General features: G+C 43.1%; 1 protein-coding gene across 1 annotated transcript in view; it reads left to right on the top strand.

Annotated features, from left to right (window-relative positions):
* Positions 1 to 517: 517 nt before the first annotated feature.
* Positions 518 to 26,400, top strand: part of TRPM6 (transient receptor potential cation channel subfamily M member 6) — a 316,186-nt gene continuing 290,303 nt past the window's right edge. The window contains exon 1 of the mRNA XM_082260562.1: positions 518 to 663. Coding sequence (XP_082116688.1) covers positions 655 to 663 — 9 coding nt within the window. The 5' untranslated portion in view covers positions 518 to 654. The remainder of the gene's footprint in view (positions 664 to 26,400) is intronic.

The raw sequence follows: 26,400 nt of genomic DNA on the forward strand, positions 1-26,400 counted from the left end.
CCTCACCCTGGATCACCAATTTAATAACATTTGTTTAAAAATCCAGCAGGATCATCTTTCTCATTTTATTTCTCTTGCTGGTCTGTCATCGACAGAGTATATGGATAAGTAGCTATGGCATAAAAAGTGTGCTTTCTTCAATCCCTATTCTACATGAAGCATACACAAGTTTTAAAGAGTTTTGAACGGGTTAGAATTATCAGAATCTCCAAATAATAATTTGAGTTGTACCCTAGTGAATGGTAGAGCTATTAATTGTGTCCATGGATGTTGTCATGTAATCTAATTTAACAAGTGACCTTTACCTTGTACAACATAAAGGAAAAAAAAAAGATTTTTAAAGCTTTAAAGTGGCTAGAATCACCTTTGTTAATGATTTTCTACCTTAAGTAATGAGTGAAGCTAAACGAAATCACACATTCACAAGTGTCTCTCAGCAAGGTGACTCCACTTACGCTGCTGGCCACATACAAAATTTTTTTCATATTTTAATTCTTCCAGACTGGATTGTTTATTTGTGACATCAAAGTTAATGAAGCTTTGTCCTCTGGCTGTTACACTGGAATATAGCAGAAAAGTAACACTACTTTACTCAGCTTTGCCTGAGGAGCTCATATTCGATGGCTGGGTGCTACATGTTCACTGCATACCAAGATGAGACAGGTATGTTATGCCAACATGTGTACTTTCTTATATATTCTATCTGTACTAACCTTTTTAATCACTTATGTTTTTTTTTCACATACAAGTTTTTTAAAATTCGTTTTTATGACTATCATGCATAGTTTAATAATAACAATAATATGCTATATTTTCTGATTTTAAAAATTTTTGGATATATTTTATGCCATATCTTCTGTTTTACGTCTGTTTTACTAGTGCTCTTACTAGTTTGCAATATGATTGACACTATTAGGCCTCTTTCACACGGGCGTTCCGTATGTCCGTATATCACCCCATCCGTTTGCGGGTGATATACGGACATAATGCATGTCAATGGGATTGCGGATGTCCGCTGACATCCGATTTGCGTCCTTTCAGTTCTGTTCCGTTTTTTAGAATGGAAGAGAACCCTATTTTTGTTCCGGAAAGGACGCAAAATCGGATGTCAGTGGTATCATCCGCTGACATCCGCAATCCCATAGACATACATTATGTCCGTATATCATCCGCAAACGGATGGGAGGATATGCGGACATACGGAGCGGATGACACAAATGTCATCCGTGTTCATAAAAAAAAAAAAAAGTGCTGGAGCGGATCGAAATACGGTCCGCTCCGTGTGAAAGAGGCCTTACTCTTGAAATTAGCTCAGCTGCACGAATCATGTACCTGTACAGTGATCCGTGGTAACACTCCTGGGGAAGAGTGAGCATCAACGGCAGCGTGCTTTCGCCCTCACTAGGCAGCGGGGATGCCGATGCACGGGACCGGCGGCACCGATTGCTGCCAGCCATCTGCGATCGTTCCTCGCTGAGAGAGGACGGTCAGCTGTTGAAAACACAGCCGACCATTGTTCTCTCTAAAATGATCACAGAGTGCCTGTGATCCTTCTATATACTGTACGATCACAGCTCTCTATGATGATTTCACAAGTCCAACCCCCACAGTTAGAAAACACTCCCCCTAGGCTCACACTTAACCCTTTGATCACCCCTAGGTTTACCCCTGCCCTGCCAGTGTCATTATTACTGTAACAGTGCATATTTTTAGCACTGATTACTGTAGTAATGTCACTGGTCCCCTCAAAAGTGTCAAAAATTTCAGTTAGGGGTCCGATCTGTCCGGTGGAATGTCGCAGTCCTGCTAAAAATCGCAGATCGCCGCCATTACTAGCAAAACAAAAAATAAAAATGTATTTCCCCTAGTTTGTAGACGCGATAACTGTTGCGCAAACCATTTAAGATACGCTTATTGTGATTTTTTTTACTAAAAATATGTAGCAGAAAACAAATTGACCGAAAAGGATGAAAAAAAATAGATTTTTAATTTTTTTTGGGAATGTTATGGCAGAAAGTGAAAAATATATTTTATTTTTTTTCAGAATAGTAGTTTTTTTTTGTTTATAGTGCAAAAAACTGTGCTAGACCAACGCTTCCTGGCGCTTGAAGATACTGTTTTGCTGAACTGTGCTAGAACTTCGACTTTAACACTCTGGTTAACTCAGAAGATCCAGGACTGTAATACACTTGATTCTTGACACTCTGTTTAGCTCAAAAGTCCAGGGAACAGCTCCCTCCAGCCCTTCACTGACTGAGGTAGCTACTTGTAACTGCTTGTGCTGCTGCAACAGGTGATTAAATACCACCAAAAGAAATCACTTTGTGGGGAAAAAAAGGACATACATTTTATTTAGGTATAGTGTCACACGACTTCGCAATTGTCCGTTAAAGTAACGCAGTGCGGAATCACAAAAAATGGCCTGGTCATTAAGGGGGCAAATCCTTCCGGGCCAGAACTGGTTAAGGTCGTCATACTAGTCAGACTCCAACACATGAATGTCACCTGAAATGTAATACATAGTTCTTTTACTAGATAATAGTGGTACAGTGGGGATGACATTAATGAAAGGCACTGAAAGTCTGGTTCTGAGTCCTGGTACTTTCATTCATAAGATTGAGTGTCATCAGCCAGCTGATTGGACTACATATGCTATTGGCTTGTGTGATTATAAAAAATGTGCTGGATTATAATATATGCCATGTGCTGGGGAATAAATTCACCATTTTTTTTTTCATATCTCTAAAGCTAGGTACACATATGTATATTTTTGTAAGATCTTTCTTAAGATTTTCCGTTAAATGGATTAGTCAAAGCACACAACATCCAAATCAGTTGGTAGATACAATTCCTACAAAAGAGTGCAAAAATATTCAAAATGACATATGTGATAAGGGACTCTGCTGAACACATTTGCTCTTGAGACCCCTGGTTTCCAAAACATGGCAGATGAGTGGGTCTTTTTATTCCAAGTGGATTTCTTTTTAATTTATATCATGAAGAACAGGAGAAGCAGGAATACCTGTGAACACTGTTTTTATAGCAGGAGGAATATGAGTCTTAGTCGGACAAAAACTGAGCCATAAATTGTAGGATGGGTAGGGAGATCTTGCTGTTGGACTCATAAGAATGATAAGAACTGCTTGTGCTGCTGCAACTCTCAACGCTGTACACTGCACACTGCGCGCTGTACACTTAACTCTTCAGGGCCCAATCGCTGGCGCCTCCTTTACACTTTAGGGTCCTCTCACTAGGCACCCCCTCTGACACTTCAGGGTCCTCTCACTAGGCACCCCCTCTGACACTTCAGGGTCCTCTCACTAGGCACCCCCTTTACCGCTAGCTAGCTCCTGGATCCCAGGAACCTTCACTGGTCCCCTTTAAGCTGGGCAGACCCCTAGGGGCAGTTCACAGTACTCACAAACTTGGAATGCTTTCCTGGAACTGGACCCCTCTTTCTCCGCTGGTCCTCGGCACACCGGATCCTCTCTGAAGCTCAGCACTCTCTCTCTCTCTACTCTCAGGCAAGCCACCCAAGACACCCGATCCTTCTGACAGGAGGAGAGACAGCCGTACTCTCCCTCCTGGGACTCTGCTTCCCACCAAAGACGCTGCGTTATGCGCTCCCCTCAAACTTATACCCACTCCCAGAATCCTCTGCAGCAGAATCTGCCTTCTGGGGTAGATACAGGCCTGAATGTGCCTCTGGTTGGGTTTCCTCCACTACCCAATGAGAATCCTCTCATGTAGCCAGTGGGGAGACTCCCCAGTCTCAACAGCTACACCTGGGAGACATGACAGCCCAGCTGAAAATCATGGCCCTGCTGTTAGGCAGCCAAGGCCCACTATACTTTGCCTAGCACCTACCTTGTAGGGTGCTACATCAGTGATGTTTCCTTGATAGTATTACAATTTATGATTACATTTCCTTGATATGTGAAGTTGCTGTTTAACTACCTCACATCCGCGCTGTAGCCGAAGTACGGCTGCAGCGCGGACTCACATTTTCGGGAGGCCGTCTTTAAACGGCCTCCCAGACACAGTCTCCCCGCACGCTCCTGCGAGCGCGCATCGGGGAAAATCTGTGTCGACCGTGTCCCTTGGACACAGCCGATCACAGATTGTGGTGAATGGCCAATCACAGCGGCCATTCACCACTTGATCGGACCGTCCAATGAGAGATGATCTCATATGTAAACATATGAGATCATCTCTCATCGCCAGCGTTCCTTCCTCACACAGAGACTGCAGTGTGAGGTAGGAGCAGAGCCGATCAGCCGACGGGGACAAAGAAAAATGTAATCAGGGCACTGATCACCAGTGCCCTGATTACAACAAAGGTACACTAAACACACTAACTGCCCACCATCAATGGCCACAGTGCCCGCCATCAGTGCCCCCCATCAGTGCCCACAATCAGTGCCCATAGTGCTGCCAGTCAGTGCCCATCAGTGCCTGCTCATCTAGGCACAGATGAGCACTGACTGGCAGCACTATGGGCACTGAGTGTGGGCACTGATGGTGCTGCCCATCAGTGCTCATCAGTGCTGCCCATCAGTGCTCATCAGTGCCACCCGTCAGTGTCAATCAGTGCCACCCGCCAGTGCCCATCAGTGCCGCCCGTCAGTGCCCATCAGTGCCACCCGTCAGTGCCGCCTCTCAGTGCCCAGCAGTGCCACCTCTCAGTGCCCAGCAGTGCCGCCTATCAGTGCTCATCAGTGCCGCCTATCAGTGCCACCTATCAGTGCTCATCAGTGCGGCATATTAGTACCTCCTCATCAGTGCCACCTCATCAGTGCCCATAAGTGCCACCTCATCAGTGCCCATCAGTGCAGCCTATCAGTGCCCATCATTGCCACCTCATCAGCGCACATCAGTGAAGGAGAAAAATGTATTTATTTTCAAAATTTACTCGCAGAAAATAAGAAAAACTTTTTTTTTTTCAAAATTTTCTGTCTTTTTTCTTTTTTTTGTAAAAAATAAAAAACCCAGAGATGATTAAATACCACCAAAAGAAAGCTCTATTTGTGTGAAAAAATGATAAAAATTTCATATGGGTACAGTGTAGCATGACCGCGCAATTCTCATTCAAAGTGTGAGAGCACTGAAAGCTGAAAATTGTTCTGGATGGGAAGGGGGTTTAAGTGCACAGAAAGGCAAGTGGTTAAATTGAATGTGCCACGAAACCAAATGTCTCTAGTGCCTCTGATGGAAAGTGCTACTCCATGACTCATGCACTCAGTGGCAACTCTAGGAACAATAAAAAGTGGGCACATAAGATACCACAGTCAAAACTGGGGGGGGGGGGGGGCACTAATATTTTTCACCACTAAATTATACCACAAAAAAAACCTAAATACGTATATATAAATATAACTGCAAACTACAAGAGAAATGTGGTATGCAATGATACCTTTTTTTGTACTAACCTAATACTTAAAAGGCAAGCTTTCAAGAGTTTTCCTTTCCTCCTTGAGTATTGCTTCAGGGAATGGAAGACATGTATTTTAAAAATCCGAATCCCCAGCAACTGGAGCTGGAGATTCAGATTTAACCACTCTAATGTGGTTGCCAAAGCAGCCTTATACTGATGCCAGCACTGAGAATGTGACTGTGCAGGTGTCAGTATATTCAATATGCACAGAACAGGTACAGGTGTCAGTGTGCTCAGTATGTGAAGCTGCACATAAATGTGTTAGTATGTTCAGTATGTGACAGCACAGGTAAAGGTGTCAGTGTGTTCAGTATGTGACAGTACAGGTAAAGGTGTCAGTGTGTTCAGTATGTGACAATACAGGTAAAGGTGTTAGTGTGTTCAGTATGGGACAGTACTGGTAAAGGTGTCAGTGTGTTCAGTATGGGACAGTACTGGTAAAGGTGTCAGTGTGTTCAGTATGTGACAATACAGGTAAAGGTGTCAGTGTGTTCAGTATGTGACAGTACAGGTAAAGGTGTCAGTGTGTTCAGTATGTGACAGTACTGGTAAAGGTGTCAGTGTGTTCAGTATGTGACAGCACAGGTAAAGGTGTCAGTGTTTTCAGTATGTGACAGTACTGGTAAAGGTGTCAGTGTGTTCAGTATGTGACAGCACAGGTAAAGGTGTCAGTGTGTTCAGTATGTGACAGTACAGGTAAAGGTGTTAATATGCTCAGTATGTGACAATTCAGGTAAAGGTGTTAATGTGTTCAGTATGGGACAGTACAGGTAAAGGTGTCAGTGTGTTCAGTATGTGACAATACAGGAGATGGTTAGAAACTGCGGACAAGATACAGGAGATGGTTAGAGACTTTGTACAGGATACAGGAGATGGTTAGAGACTGTGTACAGGATACAGGAGATGGTTAGAGACTGTGTACAGGATACAGGAGATGGTTAGAGACTGCGGACAGGATACAGGAGATGGTTAGAGACTTTGTACAGGATACAGGAGATGGTTAGAGACTGCGGACAGGATACAGGAGATGGTTAGAGACTGCGGACAGGATACAGGAGATGGTTAGAGACTGCGGACAGGATACAGGAGATGGTTAGAGACTTTGTACAGGATACAGGAGATGGTTAGAGACTGCGGACAGGATACAGGAGATGGTTAGAGACTGTGTACAGGATACAGGAGATGGTTAGAGACTGCGGACAGGATACAGGAGATGGTTAGAGACTTTGTACAGGATACAGGAGATGGTTAGAGACTGCGGACAGGATACAGGAGATGGTTAGAGACTGTGTACAGGATACAGGAGATGGTTAGAGACTGCGGACAGGATACAGGAGAGGGTTAGAGACTGTGTACAGGATACAGGAGATGGTTAGAGACTGTGTACAGGATACAGGAGATGGTTAGAGACTGCGGACAGGATACAGGAGATGGTTAGAGACTGCGGACAGGATACAGGAGATGGTTAGAGACTGCGGACAGGATACAGGAGATGGTTAGAGACTTTGTACAGGATACAGGAGATGGTTAGAGACTGCGGACAGGATACAGGAGATGGTTAGAGACTATGTACAGGATACAGGAGATGGTTAGAGACTGTGTACAGGATACAGGAGATGGTTAGAGACTGCGGACAGGATACAGGAGATGGTTAGAGACTGTGTACAGGATACAGGAGATGGTTAGAGACTGCGGACAGGATACAGGAGATGGTTAGAGACTTTGTACAGGATACAGGAGATGGTTAGAGACTGCGGACAGGATACAGGAGATGGTTAGAGACTGTGTACAGGATACAGGAGATGGTTAGAGACTGCGGACAGGATACAGGAGATGGTTAGAGACTGCGGACAGGATACAGGAGATGGTTAGAGACTGCGGACAGGATACAGGAGATGGTTAGAGACTGTGTACAGGATACAGGAGATGGTTAGAGACTGCGGACAGGATACAGGAGATGGTTAGAGACTGCGGACAGGATACAGGAGATGGTTAGAGACTGCGGACAGGATACAGGAGATGGTTAGAGACTGTGTACAGGATACAGGAGATGGTTAGAGACTGCGGACAGGATACAGGAGATGGTTAGAGACTGCGGACAGGATACAGGAGATGGTTAGAGACTGCGGACAGGATACAGGAGATGGTTAGAGACTTTGTACAGGATACAGGAGATGGTTAGAGACTGCGGACAGGATACAGGAGATGGTTAGAGACTGCGGACAGGATACAGGAGATGGTTAGAGACTATGTACAGGATACAGGAGATGGTTAGAGACTGTGTACAGGATACAGGAGATGGTTAGAGACTGCGGACAGGATACAGGAGATGGTTAGAGACTGTGTACAGGATACAGGAGATGGTTAGAGACTGTAGACATGACTCCCCAGTAATGATCTTTAATAGTCATCATAGGGAATAGGAAAGTTTCCTGTAATGCTTTCCATTTGCTCACCTCTATGTATAATAGATGAGTTGATGGAATTCACACATCACAGTGGAGTCCAAGGACAGCAGTACCCCACCCGAGGCTCTCAGCACACAGGGACAGCTCTCTCGCCTTCCCAGTCAGTCCTGACTGTTCCTGTGATTCATAAAAGGCGCCAAAGGGCGCCATTGCATCACTGTGGGCCCACCCCCACGCCTGAGACCACCCCTCTGCCCTAGCCCAGTTGAGCCTGCCCGATACAGTCCAGTCCTGGCGGGAGGGGGGTGTAAAAACCTGGGGGGGCAATTGCCTCTGTAGCAATGCCACTGCATGTACTGCATCCACATTTAAGGAGATAAAGCTGAACTTCTGTAAGGTTCACTGTGAGAAAAATCAGCATGCAGTTCAGAAGTCAGAGAATGGTAGCTTCCGCCAAAGCTTTTATTTACATCGTAGCAGATTTAAAGCTGCAATTATCTTAATACACAGATGACACCTATAAATGGAAGTTGCCCTACCTGCCAAACGATTTGTATCTCTTTGTATCCAGTCTTGAGGCTGATGATCTGACTTTTCTCTGCTGAAGTTATGCATCAAGGCAAGGTTACCTCTCTTCCCCAGCATGAGATTGGACACACTAAGGAGCAGCAACAGACTGAGGAGGTCATCTCTCTGCGTTCTCCTTATGTCAGCATGCTTCTTTTCAGCACTTACAGTATGGCTTCAAATGCTTCCTCTTCTGGTCTGAGTGTTGCTGTACAGAAGTTTTCTAAATTATGAATTAAAATTACCTGGAAAGGCACTGTGAAGCAGTGCACCGAATGCGCTTAGGCATAGCATATAGACACTTCCTGGTAACGATGGATGGCAGGCGACGTCACCGGCCCCTCCCCCTCCGTACGCTTACATCCCAGGGCGGGACTTCGTCAGCAAAGAAATTCGCTGACGAAGTCCTGCCCAGGGATGTAACGCGTACGGAGGGGGAGGGGCCGTTGACGTCATCCGCCATCCATCGTTACCAGGAAGTGTCTATATGCTATACACAAGCGCATTCGGTGCACTGCTTCACAGTGCCTTTCCAGGTAATTTTAATTCTTGCATTCAAAATAAACTGAGTTTATTAGGATAATACACTATGTCCAGATTTGTTTCCATGTTCTGCTGTGTGGAAATCTCTGGGAAGTGATTGCTTTTATGTCCGGAGCTTAGTGGAGTGTCTAAGAGGAGGATCTGCAGTGTTTTTTCTACAAGCCCTTTGGAACTTCTTCACATTTTCCTGCTGTATTAGCACGGCTGGTAAAACAGGGGCTCATGCTGAGGAGAGAAGATAGTGTGACTGGGTGGATAGCTGTCTGCCTGCACCTCCGATACTCACCAGCGCCCTCGTAGTTCATTGGGAACTACAAGCCACCAGCTGCACTGACTCTAATCATTCACAGGAAACTGTGAATGAATGACACGACCATTTGAGTGGAGTCCCACATGGCCATGCTGTTGTTGAACTGTTACAGTGGTGTGGGGCTGGATGCTGGAACATGTTACATGCTCCACCCTAAAAACAAGTGAAGCATGTAACATGTTCCAAAGATGAAATTATCCTTTAAGACTAGTTAGGTTTATTCTGGAATTCTACTTTAACATATAGATACTACACTATACATAATACATTGGAGGTTAGATACCTGGCTATGCTGTTTGGCAGGAGTGCTTGGTTCATCCAACTGGCTGAACTCAATTACAATATTTTTGAGCTTAAAAAAGCATGTGTATTTAGCTTTTGGCCTGGAGTTTGCCTTTTATGTTCACCACATAATCAAGCAGGCTTCAGTGAACTAGTTACAGTGCTACTTTTAGGTTAGAATGGTATTACGCAATGTATAACCGATTTATATGGCAGTGTGTAAACTGTATTCCACTGCTGTCACATTTTTATGGAACATATATGGAAAAAAAAAAAGCTCAATAGTGAAATATTTAACATGTAAGTTATAAAATGCTCACCTTTGAACCACTGTCAGCAGTTTTTTTTTCAGTAAATGTCATTCTTTAGCACACATGTATTAATATGACATTACTGATAATACAGTAAAACAGCCAATATAGTCATTGTCAGCTTTTTGTGTGGCTTGTGTAATCAATATAACTTCCACAATGTATGCTACAAGTGGGGCGCCAACATCTGGTTAGGTTGCTAAGTAGTTTTGTGCTTCATTGAAGTGAAATGAGCAGTCATTGATTGTGTGGGACTGTTCTGGGTTTCCTGAGTTGAGAGTTTGATTTCTTTCCCCTGGCTCCAGAACATAGGGCTGGAAGATTCAAATGATCAGTTGAATATTTATCACGCCCCAATCAATCCTTGGAAGGAGGCATTCAGAAGGTGGTTGGACAGGTGATAAAGGTGGAAGAGGTCTGAGTGGATTGTTCCCCCCCCCCCCCCATGAAGGTTCCAGTCTCCTGGGGAGCTTTTGCCCCTGAGAGAGAGTTACTGAGACAAGCGATTGCTGTCTGGGTCTTAGGAGCCACTTAGCTGAGGACCTGGAGAAGATTGCCTGAGTATTACATTTGCTGGAGGGCACTACACTAAAGTCCTGGGTCTGGAGAAGGTGCTTGTTATGTCCCTCACTAAGGATCTACCTCTGGATGCTCTGGATGCTGTGAGTAAAGACCTTGCTCAGGCCTAATAGCTGCGCGAGTGTCATAAGGGAACTAAGGGCGAGAAGTGGCATTGTGGACTACTGAGGTAGGGTTATAGATATACTGGTCATTCCCTGCTACCTCAAGAAAAAATGCTTTTCGAAGATTAGAGAGATACTTTTATCCTACTGTTGTTACTGATCGGTTTGGAGTATCTTGTGACCTCTGACTCCCTCTCCTGTTAAAGTTCTTCAGCTATAAATCCTTTTCCATGAGCATCATGGGAAATGTAGTTCCAAAACATCTGGGGTGCCAAGGTTTGCCATTACAGCCCTAGACTAAGCCTTAATTGTCAGTGTGTGTGGGACTGAGCTTGTGTGACGGGCAGCCTTTGCACTATTTGGGAAAACCTAGGCATATTCTCAGTGGTCCTTTGAGGGGTGAGCACTACACAAATCTTCGGGGTTTCTGGGTCATATTGGGATTGGGGCATCAAAAGCTTTAATTGTTAACCACTTGCCGACCGTTCACTGAGCTGGTACTGCGGCAAAGTGGCTCGTTATCGTCTAGCGACGTAGACCTACGTCGTTGGATCCCGCCCCCTCTCGGCGCCGCCGGAGGCTCGCACCTACTGTATTCAGACACAGTGGGAGTCGGGCCAGGGGAGGAGAGGCAGTGATCACCGCCGCTCTTCCCCGATGGTCGGGGATCGAGTGAGGAAATCCGCCCACTTGTGTAAACAAAGCGGGCAGATCTTCTATGTGACAGACAGTCACAGATTACAGGATAGCTGAACCTGCGATCTGTGTCTGTGTCACACAATCCCCTCCCCCCACACACGTCAGTAAGCATGAGGCATACATTTAACCCCTTGATCACCAATAAAGTTAACCCCTTCCCTGCCAGTGTCATTATTACAGTAACAGTGCATATTTATAGCACTGATTACTGTAGTAATGTCACTGGTACCCCCAAAAGTGTCAAAAATGTCAGTCAGTGGTCTGACCTGTCTGCCGCAATGTCGTAGTCCCCCAAAAGAAATCGCAGATCGCCGCCATTACTAGTAAAAAAAAAAATAAACAACAAAAATGACAAATCTTTCCCCGTAGCTAGTAAACGCGATAACTTTTGCGCAAACCAATCAAAATAAGCCCATTGCAATTTTTTTACCAAAAATATGTAGCAGAAAACAAATTGGCCTAAAATGTTAAAAAATTTTGATTTTACATTTTTTTTTTTTTTGGGAATGTTATAAATCAGAATGTAAAAAATATTGTTTTTTTTTTTTTTCAAAATTGTCGCTCTTTTTTTCAAAAATTAAAAATCGCACAGGTGATCAAATACCACTAAAAGAAAGCTCTATTTATGGGGGGAAAAAAAGACATAAATTTAATTTGGGTACAGCGTCGCACGAAAGCGCAATTGTCCGTTAAAGTAACGCAGTGCCGAATCGCAAAATATAGCCTGGTCAGGAATGGGGTAAAATCTTCCGGTCTTAAAGCGGTTAAAAATACACTCATTGAGGATTTTTTTGTCAAAGACATGTAGCTAAATACATTCTGGCCTAAATATATGACAAAAATTTTATATATTGGATATTTTTTAACTGTCAAAGTAGAAAATGTTAATTTTTTCGCAAAATTTTCGCTCTTTTTTTATTAATATCGCAAAAAATGAAAAGCGCAGAGGTGATCAAATACCACCAAAAGGACGCTCTGTTTGTGGGGAAAAAAGGGCGTAAATTTTGTTTGGGTACAGCGTTGCATGACCGCGTAATTGTCAAGTCACGCAGTGCCAAGTTGCAAAAAGTGGCCTGGACGTAAAGCAGGAAAATCCTCCGGTGGTAAAGTGGTTAATTATCTAATAGCATACCATACCAGAACATTTTTTTTTACTGAACCATGCCTAACAAACACAATTACCTGAAATCCTGTACAATTAGTGCATGTTTTATGTGCACCAGCTGCTGTTAGCAGAACAATAATATCAATTCCTCCTCTTTTAAAAATGTTGAAAGGTTTACTCTAAAGGTCATAATTGTATTCAGACTCAAACATTTGTTACAGGTTTTTATCTTTCCCCAAATAAGATGAAGTCAGATATTATTTTATGTGTTTAGGCTCTTAAAATATGTAACAGGATATTACAGTATATGTAGCTGGCAGGTTTTTTCTAGTTTGACTGGTTCACAAAATTAAAAACTAAGTCATAAAGTAAAGCAAGCGTTCACAGCTGGTTACTATGGTTTATTTTCTTCCATTGCTAGGATTTCCTTATGAATGTGTTAACTGACTGTCATGCTTACTCTTTTGCTTTGGTACTTTGAGTATGTGACCTATGAAAAGTATGCAAACTTTCGACTTTAAATTTTTGAGTAGACTAAAAAGGTAGCTTGCTAGCCTAACTATTAGCCAACAAGCATTTTTAGAAGGCGATCAGCAATGAAGGTTAACTTGGGTTAAGTTTAAAATGTATTTAAAAAATAACAAACCTAATTCCTACTCCAGCTCTTCTTTTAGAGCCTGCCAAAATCGTATTCTCTTGATACACAGCTTTTATACAATGTGGGCAGTAGAAAGAAAGTACACCATACTGAAAATGAAACACTGAACCCCTAGGGGAGATCTAGTACACCAGAGGTGGCCAACTCATGAGGTATAGGGCGCCAAACATAATATTCACTATATTTAATGCTGTAGAAAACTGTGTGTGAACATGTTACACAAGATGGTGTTGGGATTCAAACCTGTGACCAGCCACATCCCAGGCGGTAGCCCTGCTTACTAGGCTACCGTCCTCTCTGGACATTCCTCCCTGAACATTCCTCCCTGAACATTCCTCCCTGAAGCCTATTATTTCAACCTAAAGCCCCGTACACACGTACCGATTGTCGGCTGTAAATATTCAGCCGCCGAACGATCGTCCGATTGTCGGCTTGTTAGTATGATGCTTCCGACAACCGACAGCGACTTTTCGGCCGAACAGAATCGGGTGTGCAGGCTATAAAATTTTTGTTGGCCGTCACCAGAATGGCCGATTGTTCGCCAGTCAGTACAGAATTCGGCCGACAAACAGCAGATTAGCAAGACTGGGCATGCTCAGAAAAGAAAAAACACACGGAAAGTTAACCATCACATGACATCACTTCTGCAGTCGGCTGTTGTTGGCCGACAAAATTCGTGTGCAGTCTTTTGCACTTTTCAGCCGACAGGACAGCATCGGACAAAAGACGGCTGATCGTTCGGCCGACATTCAGCTTGTTGATTATTGAGCTCCTGAGCCTTGATCAAGCTACTCCTCACCTGCTACTCTTATCTACTACCAAAAATCCAACGCTGACCTGGAATTGACTACCGACCAGTGTTAATTTCGTCGACTAAAACCGACTAAAACGTTTTCGTCGACTAACACAATTCAGGTGACTAAAATACGACTAAAACTAAAATGGCATTTTAGTCAAAAGACTATAACTAAAACTAAATCGAAATTTGCTGCCAAAAATTAACACTGGTGCATGCTCAAAGCATAAATAATAACATATTAGATTTTTCACTCCAGGACCAGCAGTAGTATATAATGAGTTTGGAAATTGTAGAGAAATGCTTAAATAATGCATTACAAATTACAATTGAACTACACCCATTTGATTATAGATGACTAAAATGAGTTTTAGTCGACTAAAATGTAGGGCGTTTTAGTCGACTAAAATATACTGGAGTTTTAGTCGACTAAATACGACTAAAACTAAAACACTTGCAGAAGACTAAAATGGGACTAAAACTAAAATGCCATTTTAATCCTAAGACTAAGACTAAAACTAAATTGAAATTTGCTGCCAAAATTAACACTGCTACCGACTACTCTTCTGCTTTGTCCCTACCTACTGAACTGCTACCTCTGTTGCCGATCCGGATTGTCTGACCACGCTTACTGCTGCCCTCCCCGACCTTTGGCTCGTCTGACTTCTCTCTGGTTATCCCTTGTCTGCTCCTCCACCTTCGGACCGAACCTGCACTCTGCCTGGCTGGGTGATCCTGAGGACCGCATCCTGGTGTTAGCTTGCAGAGCAGTCTATCCCCACCATCAGGGGCTCTAGTGAAAACAAGCTAGCACTTAGTTTCCGCATCTCAGGTGAACCCGTGTCCTCATCAGAGTACTACGCGGTGTCCATCCGGTATCCAGCACCTACTAACTGCCTGCGGTCTTTGCCACTGGGCTCCACTCCTACCTCCGGCCAGAAGTCCTCTGACTCAGGTGAGCCTGTAGGATTGTTACAGATGGTGTGAGACTACAGATATGTTACAGGTATAAGTAGCTATGAGGTATAAGGGCCTCTAATGGCCCCAGGTTATGAGTAGCTATAAGGTATAGGGGCCTCTGCTGGCCCCAAGTTATGAGTAGCTATGAGGTATTAGGGGCCTCTACAGGGTATGAGTAGCTATAGGATATAGGGGCCTCTTCTGGCCCCAGGGTATGAATAGCATCAAGGTACAGGGGCCTCAACTGTGGCCCTTGCCATCACCAAGGTGCCACACAGAAAATTAATATTTACCAATACAGAAAACTGTCTGTGGACATACGACAGGAGATGGTCAGTGACTGCAGATATGCAACAGGTGTGTTTGGAGTTTGGGAACATACTGCAGAAAACAGATTGAGACTAGGAACAAATCAATGCTCCAAATCCTCCTATAGACTGCTGGGATCCAAAGGCCGCACAACAAGCACCAGAAAGCCACAGGCTAGGGACCAGGTCAGTACAGGAAGGGAGGGGTTTGCTAACTTGGATTTTGTTTTCTTTGTACTTTCAAAGGTAACCTGAACTTTGAAGGAGACCTGTTCATTGGGACAAGGGACTGAGGGAATAAGCACTCACTGGTATGATTTAAAACAGTGTGGGGAAGCCTTTCACATGAAATTTAGGTGTGTCAAACTTTTATGTTCTTTTTGGCCTCTGGGGTGGGGATCCTGCAGCCTGAGGGTCAACACAATCTATATTGTATGCTTAGGTTCAGACTTCTACAAAGTGGTGCTATTACTGAACCAATTTAAAAAATAATTATCTCCAGTTCATAGATAGCAAAACTGGAGGTAATTATAAACAACCCTGAGTTGGCATACAGTGGGAGACAGAGTTTTTTTGTTCTGTATGCTGTGTAGCAGAGCGGCATATTTCCCAACGCTACTTCCTCTCCTCCTTACATTTCATTGATCTTCACAGATGACTGCCTCCTAGTTACCAGTGATGCTGACAGTGGAGTGAGCAATGAAACTAAGTCTATTTACTGGGTAACTGTTCGAGGATTAAGTCATTGTGTTTTGTTTTATGACAGAGCCCGCTAATCTCACATTGCAGCTAGATCATAGAAGCAGTCTATAAATGTGGGCAGGGCCAGGAATTGGGCGCCTACGTTTGGGGGAAATACAAACATCAGCATGGAATGCTCTTCCCCCAGGAGTACCATAATGGCCTGATGGGCAACTTTGTTCAAGGAGTTGATAGCTAGCTTGGAAATCAACTTAGTGGGTACCTGATAAAGGCACACTGCTCTCTCTAGCTGCTCTTATCAGTCCATTAGCGAGACGTTGGGGTCATTGAACTTGGGTACTAGTACTATGGGTGCCATGGTGAACATTAGGCCCTTGTCCTAGTAAGCAGATGTGATATGCATACACTGTTGACTACACCAAAATGGGGATGGAGCCAGGAATTGAGTACCCAAGTTGGGGGAAAACACACAAACGGAGTAAAGGAAAGGGTTAAATGATTCTTCTATTGCAGAGAGGTAAGTACACAGTCAACAAACAGACATTTGCAATCACTAGCACTAGTACATTGGCTATAGTAACATTGGCACAAACTTGAGGTAACAGTTCCAGATACTTTTGAACTTGTGAATTTAGTAACACTGGCAGTATGGGTACAAATACAGTAAAATTGATGGCCCACAGTATCTCTCAGTACTGCATGTGTTACACAGGTATGGACTGCCTGGCAATGTTGTGGCACAAGCGACCCTTGAGGGAATTGTAGGATCTGGGTAGTGAGTCTTCCTCACTACCCAGAGTGTACAATGATGTGCCTAAGCTTTCCTTCCCTCATGCAGGAATATGGAGGAATGCACCTATACCCTATACTCTCTCTAATGTAGCCATTCACAGAATGTGCACCAATCCCATCAGGGCACTGGTATTTATTAGTACTGCCCATACTAAAGATGGCCGCAGAGGTCACTCATGGCTGTATTGTCCAATCAGACCCCCCCATGACACCTACGGAGATTGCAGAGAAACAATGTTCCTTTTAGCCTCCACTCCCCCTGCACAGTGGCACTGCATGCAGCACCATCTACAGTATGGAGGATATACTACACATGTTTACACTACCCCCGTCCCGTCCCCCCCCCCCCCCACCACAAGTAACAGATACAGTCCTCAGCATCAGATAAAAAAGGACCACAGTATAGAAGTAGATAAGGCACATAATACAAGTTAAACAATTGAACAAGTGAACTTTACACAATGCAATCAGTATATTTGACAGGTAACTGCCCTCAGGTGGACCAGAGAGGATGACAGGCTGGCAGGCCACCCTGGCTCAGCATCAGAGTTCTCAACAACACATTATGCTCAGAGGCCTTAAGTATTTGGGGTTATCATGGGAAGACATAACATCCTCACCTGGGCCAGAAACTGTGTCCCCAATAATGTACTTTAACTAGACACTCAACACTTTGCTGTGGGTCTGCAATGGAACATTTAGATTTCAGAGGCCTAGACTCTATAGGGGGCAAGTGCCACACAAGGGGAACCCCCCCCAATCAACAGTGCGGCTAGTAAAACAGTCCACAGGGCCTCCCAGTGCAGATGTTATATATTTTCCTCCAAAGATTCGGTAAAGATGATGATATCTTCTGGGTATGTCAAAAGTTAAAGTCTCCCAGGCATCACTCCATCAGCCTCTGAAAGACACTTGGGGCATTAGTCAGCCCAAAGGGCATACAATTTAATTTCTACAGTGCCAGGGGTGTTATAAAGATTGTCTTCTCCTTATTTTGTTCTCTGATGGGGACCTGCCATTAACCACTGACCAGATCCAGGGTAGAGAAGTAGCAGAAAATAGGTGCAGCCCAGGAGCTACAACTTTTCCTCACAATCCCACTTTGCAGCATGTTGTGAATTAAGTCCTTGACCTCTTGACACAAATTATGGGGGTATGTGTCTGTACCTCTTAGGAATAGGCACTGCGTCCCCTGTGTGGATGGGGTGGTCCTGCACCTTTGTACATACATAGTTCTCAGGACCTCAAACACCAGTACATGCTTTTCCAGAAGCTAATGTAACAGAAGCTAATGTAACATGTGCTGCTGAGGCAATGGAAACTCCGCGAAGAGAAGAGCCAGCTGTTTTTTTAGTTGTTGGTACTGAGTATCCTCCATGGGAGATATTCATGCTTGCAAAACGGAACATATAGAAAGAGTTCGGGCCACCAACCAGTCCCCTGGTACTTCCATGTCGCTTTGGGGATCCACCATGACAGATAACCCTTGTAGCTTCTTCTGTGCCTCTAACAACAAAGGCCAGATGACTTCTTGCTAAAGCAGCAAACATACCATTTGCTTTGGTGGTGTACAGACTATTCCCACACTCTCTGGCTGCCACCGTCTTTCTCTGCAGTGCTGCTTGCAAGTCTGGATGAGGTTTTGCCAAACTACTCGATGCTTGCAATTCCAGTTAGAGCCATTGGCTCTTTCTGCTTGGATTAAAAGTTGGGAAAGATCCAAGTCTTTGAGGACATTCATGCCCAGGGCACAGATAAGACTACAGGGCTATTGGTTACCACAATTCCTACCCGTTCCACCACCTGCTCAAATACCTGCACTGTCATCTAGGTAGCCATTTCCACTACGATAGGTAAGTTGTTGACTGCATTCAAGGACAACTGGTCCTGGGTGCCAAAATGATTTACATAAATGTCATACTCCATGATAGTGCCCTCAGACCCTGTATTGTTTAGACATTCACCTGGCTGCCCATTTATGCGTGCTGTAACTACTAGACTTGGAGAGACCATGGAGCCCTGAGCTTGGGGGCATTTTTGTCCTGGAGGACGTCCCTCTGCTTTGGGAATACATAGTTTAAAAGCTTGTGAAGGTCACCACTGCTGTTGTTTCAGCTGCAACTCCTGCCAAGATGTCCATAGTGCCCACACTGCCAGCACCTCCGTTCCTCATCGAAGTCTGTCTGTAAGGGTTTTCTCCCCAGGAGAATTATGCTAGTTCCTGCTTGACAGCAGTCATCTCTTGCTGCAGTGAGGCCATGGACTGAGTCAACTCATGTACTGTGACTTGTAAGGAGGAAATAGGTGAAGGGGCCAGCTCATCAAAAAAATAAATAGATTTACTGGGTGAATTATCATACAGTGCTGAGGCATAAATGTACTTGCTGACTCACCAAATGGGTGTGGAATTAGCCTATTAGAACTACAAAAAAAAAAAAAAAAAAACAAGGGAAAAATACAGCTGTGTAGTACAGTCTGTAAATAGTAGGCTTTAAAGGAACCAAGCAGCTTGAAGTCAATTTATTAATATTAAAAAGATATACAGAATAAATCCATGTGAATATTCTATATCTTCCAGAGGCAAATGACAACACATTCAACTCAATACATAGTTAAAAACAATCCCGGATAAATGGGTGAAGCATAGAGCTTGCAAGCTGACCACATGTAATAACAGTGTTGGTCTAGCCAATATTTAGTGACAATCATGGTACAATATATCCAATAGTTAGTGGGATAATCTCCCATTAAATTTGACACCAAATAATTGGCTATGTCCCTATAAAAGCGCTATATGGTAAATGTGTTGCTGTTAATAATAAACCATATGCATCAATATTAGTCTAATTAAGAGAATTAAGATGGAGCTAGTTGGAACATTCAGAAACTCAATCCATCGGTGAAGCAACTGTGGATGGTCAATATTAACTATGGAGTCGGAAGTAACACGCTGTACAACGTGGAATGATACTCCTTTTTCTATGGCTGGAAATATTCCTAATAGTCATAGAGAGTTCCCATGTTAGTTGCAAGACATATGACTGGATGTGCACGGTGGAAACATTCACAAGCTTTAGGATGATAAAATAGTAAGATGAAGAGAGGCCGAGAAAAGAAGGGAATAACGGATAAATGCAAATGCACTAGCAGTTATGAAAGCAGAAAGGGAGGGAGCTAAGCTAGTTATTGCAATCTAGGCAAGCAGTTTATTGCAGTTCCTAATAATCCAAGAAATGCCAATTGCTCTACCATCCCTTAGTCCAGTGTTTGGTTGCAGACTCCTGCCTTCCTGATGGCTATCGTATAGTAAGATTCAAACAAAAGGTGCCATTCACAGTAGATGCAGCGGATATGCGATAGTGCAAATAGATGAGGAGGGAGCCAAGCATATAGTAGCAGTTAATCAAACAGTCACTAGCATTCCCATTGGACCATTAATGCTTACCACTCTACCCTCCTTTAGTCCTGTATAGCGTTGCAGTCTCCTCTTTAGTCTCCCTTCAGTCAACTGTTTAGCAGTATTTTGTAAATTGATGTAGCTTGTGCACTTGTAAAAGTTGGTGAATAGGCTCTATAGTTCCCGAGCCGACTTTCAATGGACATGGGATTTAAGCCGACCGGCTTGTCTATTCACTTCTATGTCAACATGGCGGCGTTTGGAACGCATGCTTTTGCCATTTCCGGGTGTGATGACGTCACAACATTGACACGTTTCGTCCGCCAATCAGCGGACTTCTTCAGAACTTACAGCAAAATCAACTGGATCCACTAAGGTCATCATATACATGTCTTTTGGGCAGACACAGGGACAATAAGATATCCCACTTGCAGAGGCACAAATACTAGTCTGACAGTATAGTTCCAGCACTCAGTAGATTCAATTTTACAATTGCTCACCGCTGCACTTGAGGTGGCCTTGCTACTGTTTAAGCTGATCTGGACGGCAAATGTCATCTTATGGTTAGTCCTTACTGTTAATCACTTTGTATACTAAATTGTGTTATTACCATTGTTATTCCATTCTATTTGATGCTTGTCTAGATACCAATTGTATGGGTGACAATATATTATGTTTGCTTTACTACCTTGTTGGGTGCCTGTTTTCTTTGATATAGCACTACTATTGGGTACTAAGTACAGTATTACTGTCAGTGATTTCCTGTGATATTGTATGTTTGCACGTTCAACCTAGTGAGTCAGAGAGGCTGAGGTTCTTGAGAAGGTTAAAGCAAAGAACAGATGACCCATTCTATTCAGCAGCTCCTATGGGGTAGCACTACATGTACATCGTGGAAAAGAAAGGGCAGACAACATGCCAAGCTGCACTTAATAGACTTGGTAATGCTCCCAAGGCCATCCACCAATTCCTTATATGTGGAGTTCCCCAAAGAAGTTGAGGGATATGAGTTGGGGCAATCGAAAGTGCTCTGTGAAGAAAGATTGTATAAGGCCCAGGGGACGAGAGCAGAGGAAGGTATAGTGAATTGAAAGGGAAACCCATCAATTTAACATCGATTTAATCGATTTAACAGTTTTGAAAAAGAGTTACATTTGCTGCATGCCTAGAATAGTAACTGTCACATTGGTTGTACTCTCAACCAAACTGTCAAACCATCCAATGGCTGGTGTCATAACTGATCACATGTGCAGCATCATGGCAGTTGAAGATTAAACAGAGGCCAAGATGGCAGCTTCCTTGGCTGAAAACGATTAGAGGGTTTACTTCCACTTGAAGTTTTCAACAAAAGAATAAGAATCTTTATTTCAGCCATGTGACTTAACATTTCATATCATATTAGACCTAACTAAAAATAACTGTCAATTTTTTTAAAATAAATATCATTCTGATGTGTTTACATTGTGAATAAGGCCTTTATAAAGCTCCTGATAACTGAGGTCCTCCAGTCCCCTTATTAGCTCTCTGGACTCTCTCCAGTTCTATCACATCCTTAATAAGGACTGGTGACCAGAACTGGATGGCATATTCCATATGTGGCCGAAACAGAGTTTTGTAACTCCGTAGAATTATAGTTTTACCTCTTTTTAATACATGCTAATAGTCTGCTAGCCTTGTTTGCTGCAGCTTGGCATTGCATGCTATTGCTAAGTCTGTGATCTACTAGAACCCCATCAAATATTAGATAAACGTATAGCATGAAAAAAGACACGTTTATGGTATTCCACTTTGAAATGGAAAATATAATCTTTTTAGCTTAGGTTCACACTGATGCAGTGCAAGTTGAATCTGCTTTGCAGTGGGATTTCAAGGAGCAGCTCCAGTGCAAGTTGATGCAGTTCAGAAGCTATTCTAATGCATTTTTTATATGATTTGGATACAGTCATTCAGTCTCTCTCTCTCCTGACATGGACCAGACATGGGAGATAAGAAACAACAAGACTTGCAGTAAAGTACTGGAATTGTGTTATCTTAGAACAGATAAGTGATGTGCATGCGATTTTTATTCCAGTCTATGTATTTACAAATTGCACCGCACTGCACTAAACTTGTACAGGACCCTTTTTAAAATTGCATCGAAATCACTCATATATATGAATGGCAGTGTTGCCAGCCTACCAGATTGAAATTTACTGACAGGACACCCAAAGTTTACTGGCACAGCCAAGTTTTTACTGGCATTTCCGAAAGTTACAAAACTACAGTTTTAAGTGCAAATTTTTGCATTTAGGCTAGGCTACAAAGAAGTACACATATGTGCAAATGGTCCAGCTTAATTATACACAATTTAAAATCATACACAATTTGTTGAATGAATATAAGTGAAGTTCAAAGTGAAAATTATGATAAAGTGTTTAATCCTTGTTGACATATATGACATCCAGTATATAAAGTTCTTGAAATAAGGACTATAATGCCTACAATGCCATACAAATGGCTTTGGAAGACGTCATGTTGATGACGAAATGCGTCAAACTGGGACGCACGGTATGTCACGTTGGTTACACAGGTGAAAGGCACACTGACACCTAGGCAGGTTTTGCAATTCAGGTACCGGCATGGGATGTAATTATAACTTTTTTTGTGTGCCAGACTTTACATGAAGGTTTTTAATCAACTATCAATACTTTTTTATGCTATGAGGAGTTTTGTTCTCCATTTTTTTTTTTTTACCCTGCCTGCTAACAATTCCTACCTCTTGAATCACTGACCACCGCGAGGAGGAGACGTGGGGAGCTGGCCCGAGGATACATCCTGGATACATCCTGGACACGGAGACCTTTTAAGTTTTATCTGACCCTTTTTGTCATAAGACAAGGTGGGTCAACAGCATCTAGTGAGTGGGGATCTTCACTTCACCTTTGCACGTGGTGTTTTTTGGGAGCACACAGTGGGATCTGTCAGTTATTGTAGGTACTGCATGGCACAAGTCCTTTTTGCACAAACTTTATATACTGGATGTCATATATGTCCAGAGATGTATAGTAACGAAGTAGAACTACTTAAGTACTGTACTTAAGTACCGAAATGCGGTATCTGTACTTTCCTAGAGTAGAATTTTTTTCTCCTACTTCTACTTTTACTTCACTACATTTTTTCGATGATTTCGATACTTCTACTCAAGTATTTTTTTTTTGTGCTGCGTAGTTACTTGTTACTAAAAATTACCACTGCCAGAACAGTAGATGGCAGGTTTCATGAAGCTTAAAACATGTGTATAATGTCATTTGTAAATCAGCGCATACGAAAATAAAGGCTGTGTATAATAAAAGCTGCTATACCAAATCTTTCCAATAAAAAGAAAATATGAAACAAACAAATAAATGGTGCTACAGCGCTTAAAGTGCATCAAGAAACTACTAACAAACACAACTTGGCTGTGCGAATAAAGTGCCTGTGCAATCGATATATCATTGTTGCCCCCAGTGCCCTGCCCACACTCCACACAGTATCAAAAATAAAGTGACATGAATGTGCTAAAGCCTAAATGCAGTGAAAATAATTATTCCCACAATGTAACAGTAAATTCAATTCATATAAAATATGATAATAAATCACAATAAAATAAGTTATGAAATAAGTTAGGTCAGGTACCTGCAACAAGTTGAAGTGTGTAAACCTATCTATAACGAAAAGTCCATAAATGAATTCCAGTGTGCAAATCTAAAGTGTCACTTCACTTGTCAGATGCTTCCACCTCCTTCAGTGCTCAAGTGACCGACCAACACACTTAATGGTGGTGTCACTGGTGGATAGCGTCTGGGTGGCACTGTGGCACTGACTGCACTGGTTCAAAAAGCCATATATATTTAATTATTTCAATTCTCAATCCCATTGGTCCTCTCATCATAAGATATTAATAACTTAAGATTAGTTGATTAACTTCTTGGCGGCCCTGGCAGGATGACGGGGACACCGCCACTTCTGGAGCCGAGCCGCTGTGATTCCCCAACATGTGACAAAGTGACAGCCAGGAGATCTAGTGGCTAGTAGTGCTCAACAATACCGCTTTTATATATAAAAATGAAATAAAATATACTGACTCACAATTTAGTAGTAGGTAGCGTGTAGCAGTAGGCAGCACAACTCAATTCAATCAATCCCACAGCCTCGCTCGCGCCGCGGCCCGCGGAATCACTGTCATGATCATCAAGTTAAGACCGCACAGGAGGAGCCATGCTGCCGTCTTCCCGCTCGAGGTCTCTGCCTCTAGACGTGTTGTGTGTCACTTGGGCTCCACCCCTTACTGCCCTTACTGAGAGGAGTTGTGACGCGGGAGGAGGGACGCGGGAGCATTTTCTTCGTCATCTCATCTTCTTCTCTATGAGGTGAGTGAGGTGGACCGTGGAGAGGGCCTAATCCTTGCCATGGCAAATGTGCCATTTGAGAATCAAATAATCAATATAAAATATTAATATATTATATACACACGGGTCATGGGTGGCTTTTTTGAACCAAGAAGAGTGAGACTGACGGCTATGATGATTATCCGACCATCCATAGTCCATGGACCATAAGTGTTGTGTTGTGGTGCGGCCTGTGCTTCCTGCGGCCTGCCTCTGCCTGTGCGGCTGTGCCTGCACTGCAGTGGCCACTGGCAGTGGCACTTGACTTGAGCAAAGCAAATGAGCACTACTAGTGTGAAGGACAGGTGGTGGAAGCATGTTCTGACAAGTTCTTATAATGAAAATAATATAGACAGCTTTTTGAACCAGTGCAGTGCCAGTGCTACTAAGGTGAGAGGCAGAGAGAGAGGCTATCCAGTCCACCACTTTACTTGAGCAGATCACAGAAGAAAGGTGGAAGCATCTGACAGCAAGTGACAAGCACTTCTTAGATTGCACACTGGAATTCAGTTATGGACTTTTCGTTATAAAGTTTAGTTTACAAACTTAAACTTGCACCTAACTTATTCACAATCACAACTTATTTTATTGTGGTATTGTCATATATATTTTATATGAATTCAATTTACATTGTGGGAATAATTTGAACTGCATTTAGAACAGACATGTCACTTTATTTTTGATACTGTGGGCGATGATTTTGAATACAAGAAGAATATATATATATATGTAATTGCAGGCACTTTATTAGCATTTTTAGCACAGCCACTTTGTTAGTAGTTTTTGATGCATTTTTCACTTTAAGCATTGTAGGTTTGATGAAGCTGGCCTGGCACATCATCATCAATTGAGCAAATCAAATCAAACTGCTTTTAACCACTTAAGCCCTGGAGGATTTGGCTGCTAAAGGACCAGGGGTTTTTTTGCGATTTTTTACTGCGTGAATTTAACGGACAATTGCGCGGTCGTGCAACGCTGTACCTAAACGAATTTGACGTCCTTTTTTTCCCACAAACAGAGCTTTCTTTCGGTGGTATTTGATCACCTGTGCGATTTTTTGATCACGCGCTATAAACAAAAAAAGAGCGTAAATTTTGCAAAAATAACAATATTTTTCACATTTTTTTATATGAAATTCCCCAAAAAAAAAAGTAAAAATCAAAATTTTTTAACATTTTTCGGCCAATTTGTTTTATGCTACCTATGTTTGGTAAAAAAAATCGCAAAAAGCGTATTTTGATTGGTTTGCGCAAAAGTTATCGCGTTTACTAACAAAGGGAAAGATTTTTGTCATTTTTGGTGTTTTTTTTTTAACGCGTAATGGCGGCGATCTGCGATTTTTTTTTCGGTACTGCGACATTGCGGCGGACAGATCGGACCCTTGACTGACATTTTTGACACTTTTGGGGGTACCAGTGACATTACTGCAGTAATCAGTGCTATACATATGCACTGTTACTGTAAAAATGACACTGGCAGGGAAGGGGTTAACTTTATTGGACAGGGAGGGGTTAAGTGTGTCCTAGGGGCGTGATTCTAACTGTGTAGGGACATTCCTATTGGTGTAAAAGCAAAGATCAACCGTTCTACATAGTAGAACGGACAGATCTTCACTTTTACACAGGGAGAACTGACAGGCAGCTTGTTTACACAAGCTGCTCTGTCTTTCTCCCTTCACAGGAGCGATCGCAGTGTGACTGGCGGACATCGAGTCCGCCGGTCACACGCACTGACTTGTCTGTGAACGAGCCGCGGCGGGCCCGCCCGCCCGCGATAGGCTCGCAAGTCAGTGACAGGCGAGTGACGTACCGATACGTCACTCTGCCTGGCCGGGGCTGACCGCCGCAGTATATAGTCGTGCGGCGGTCGGCAACCGGTTAAGAAGACTGCGCATTCTCCTGTTCTTTTAATCAGCTGAAAAGATGGACGAACCAAAAACACCACCTTCCACCCCTGGCCCTTTAACTTCAAGTGATCTGCCTGGCTGTGAGAGTGAGGAAGGGGGGTGGAACCGGTGGCAAATTCAAAAAGTAAAAAAC

The sequence above is a fragment of the Pelophylax lessonae genome, assembly GCF_965119305.1.
Source record: "Pelophylax lessonae genome assembly, chromosome: 1".
Classification (NCBI taxonomy): domain Eukaryota; kingdom Metazoa; phylum Chordata; class Amphibia; order Anura; family Ranidae; genus Pelophylax; species Pelophylax lessonae.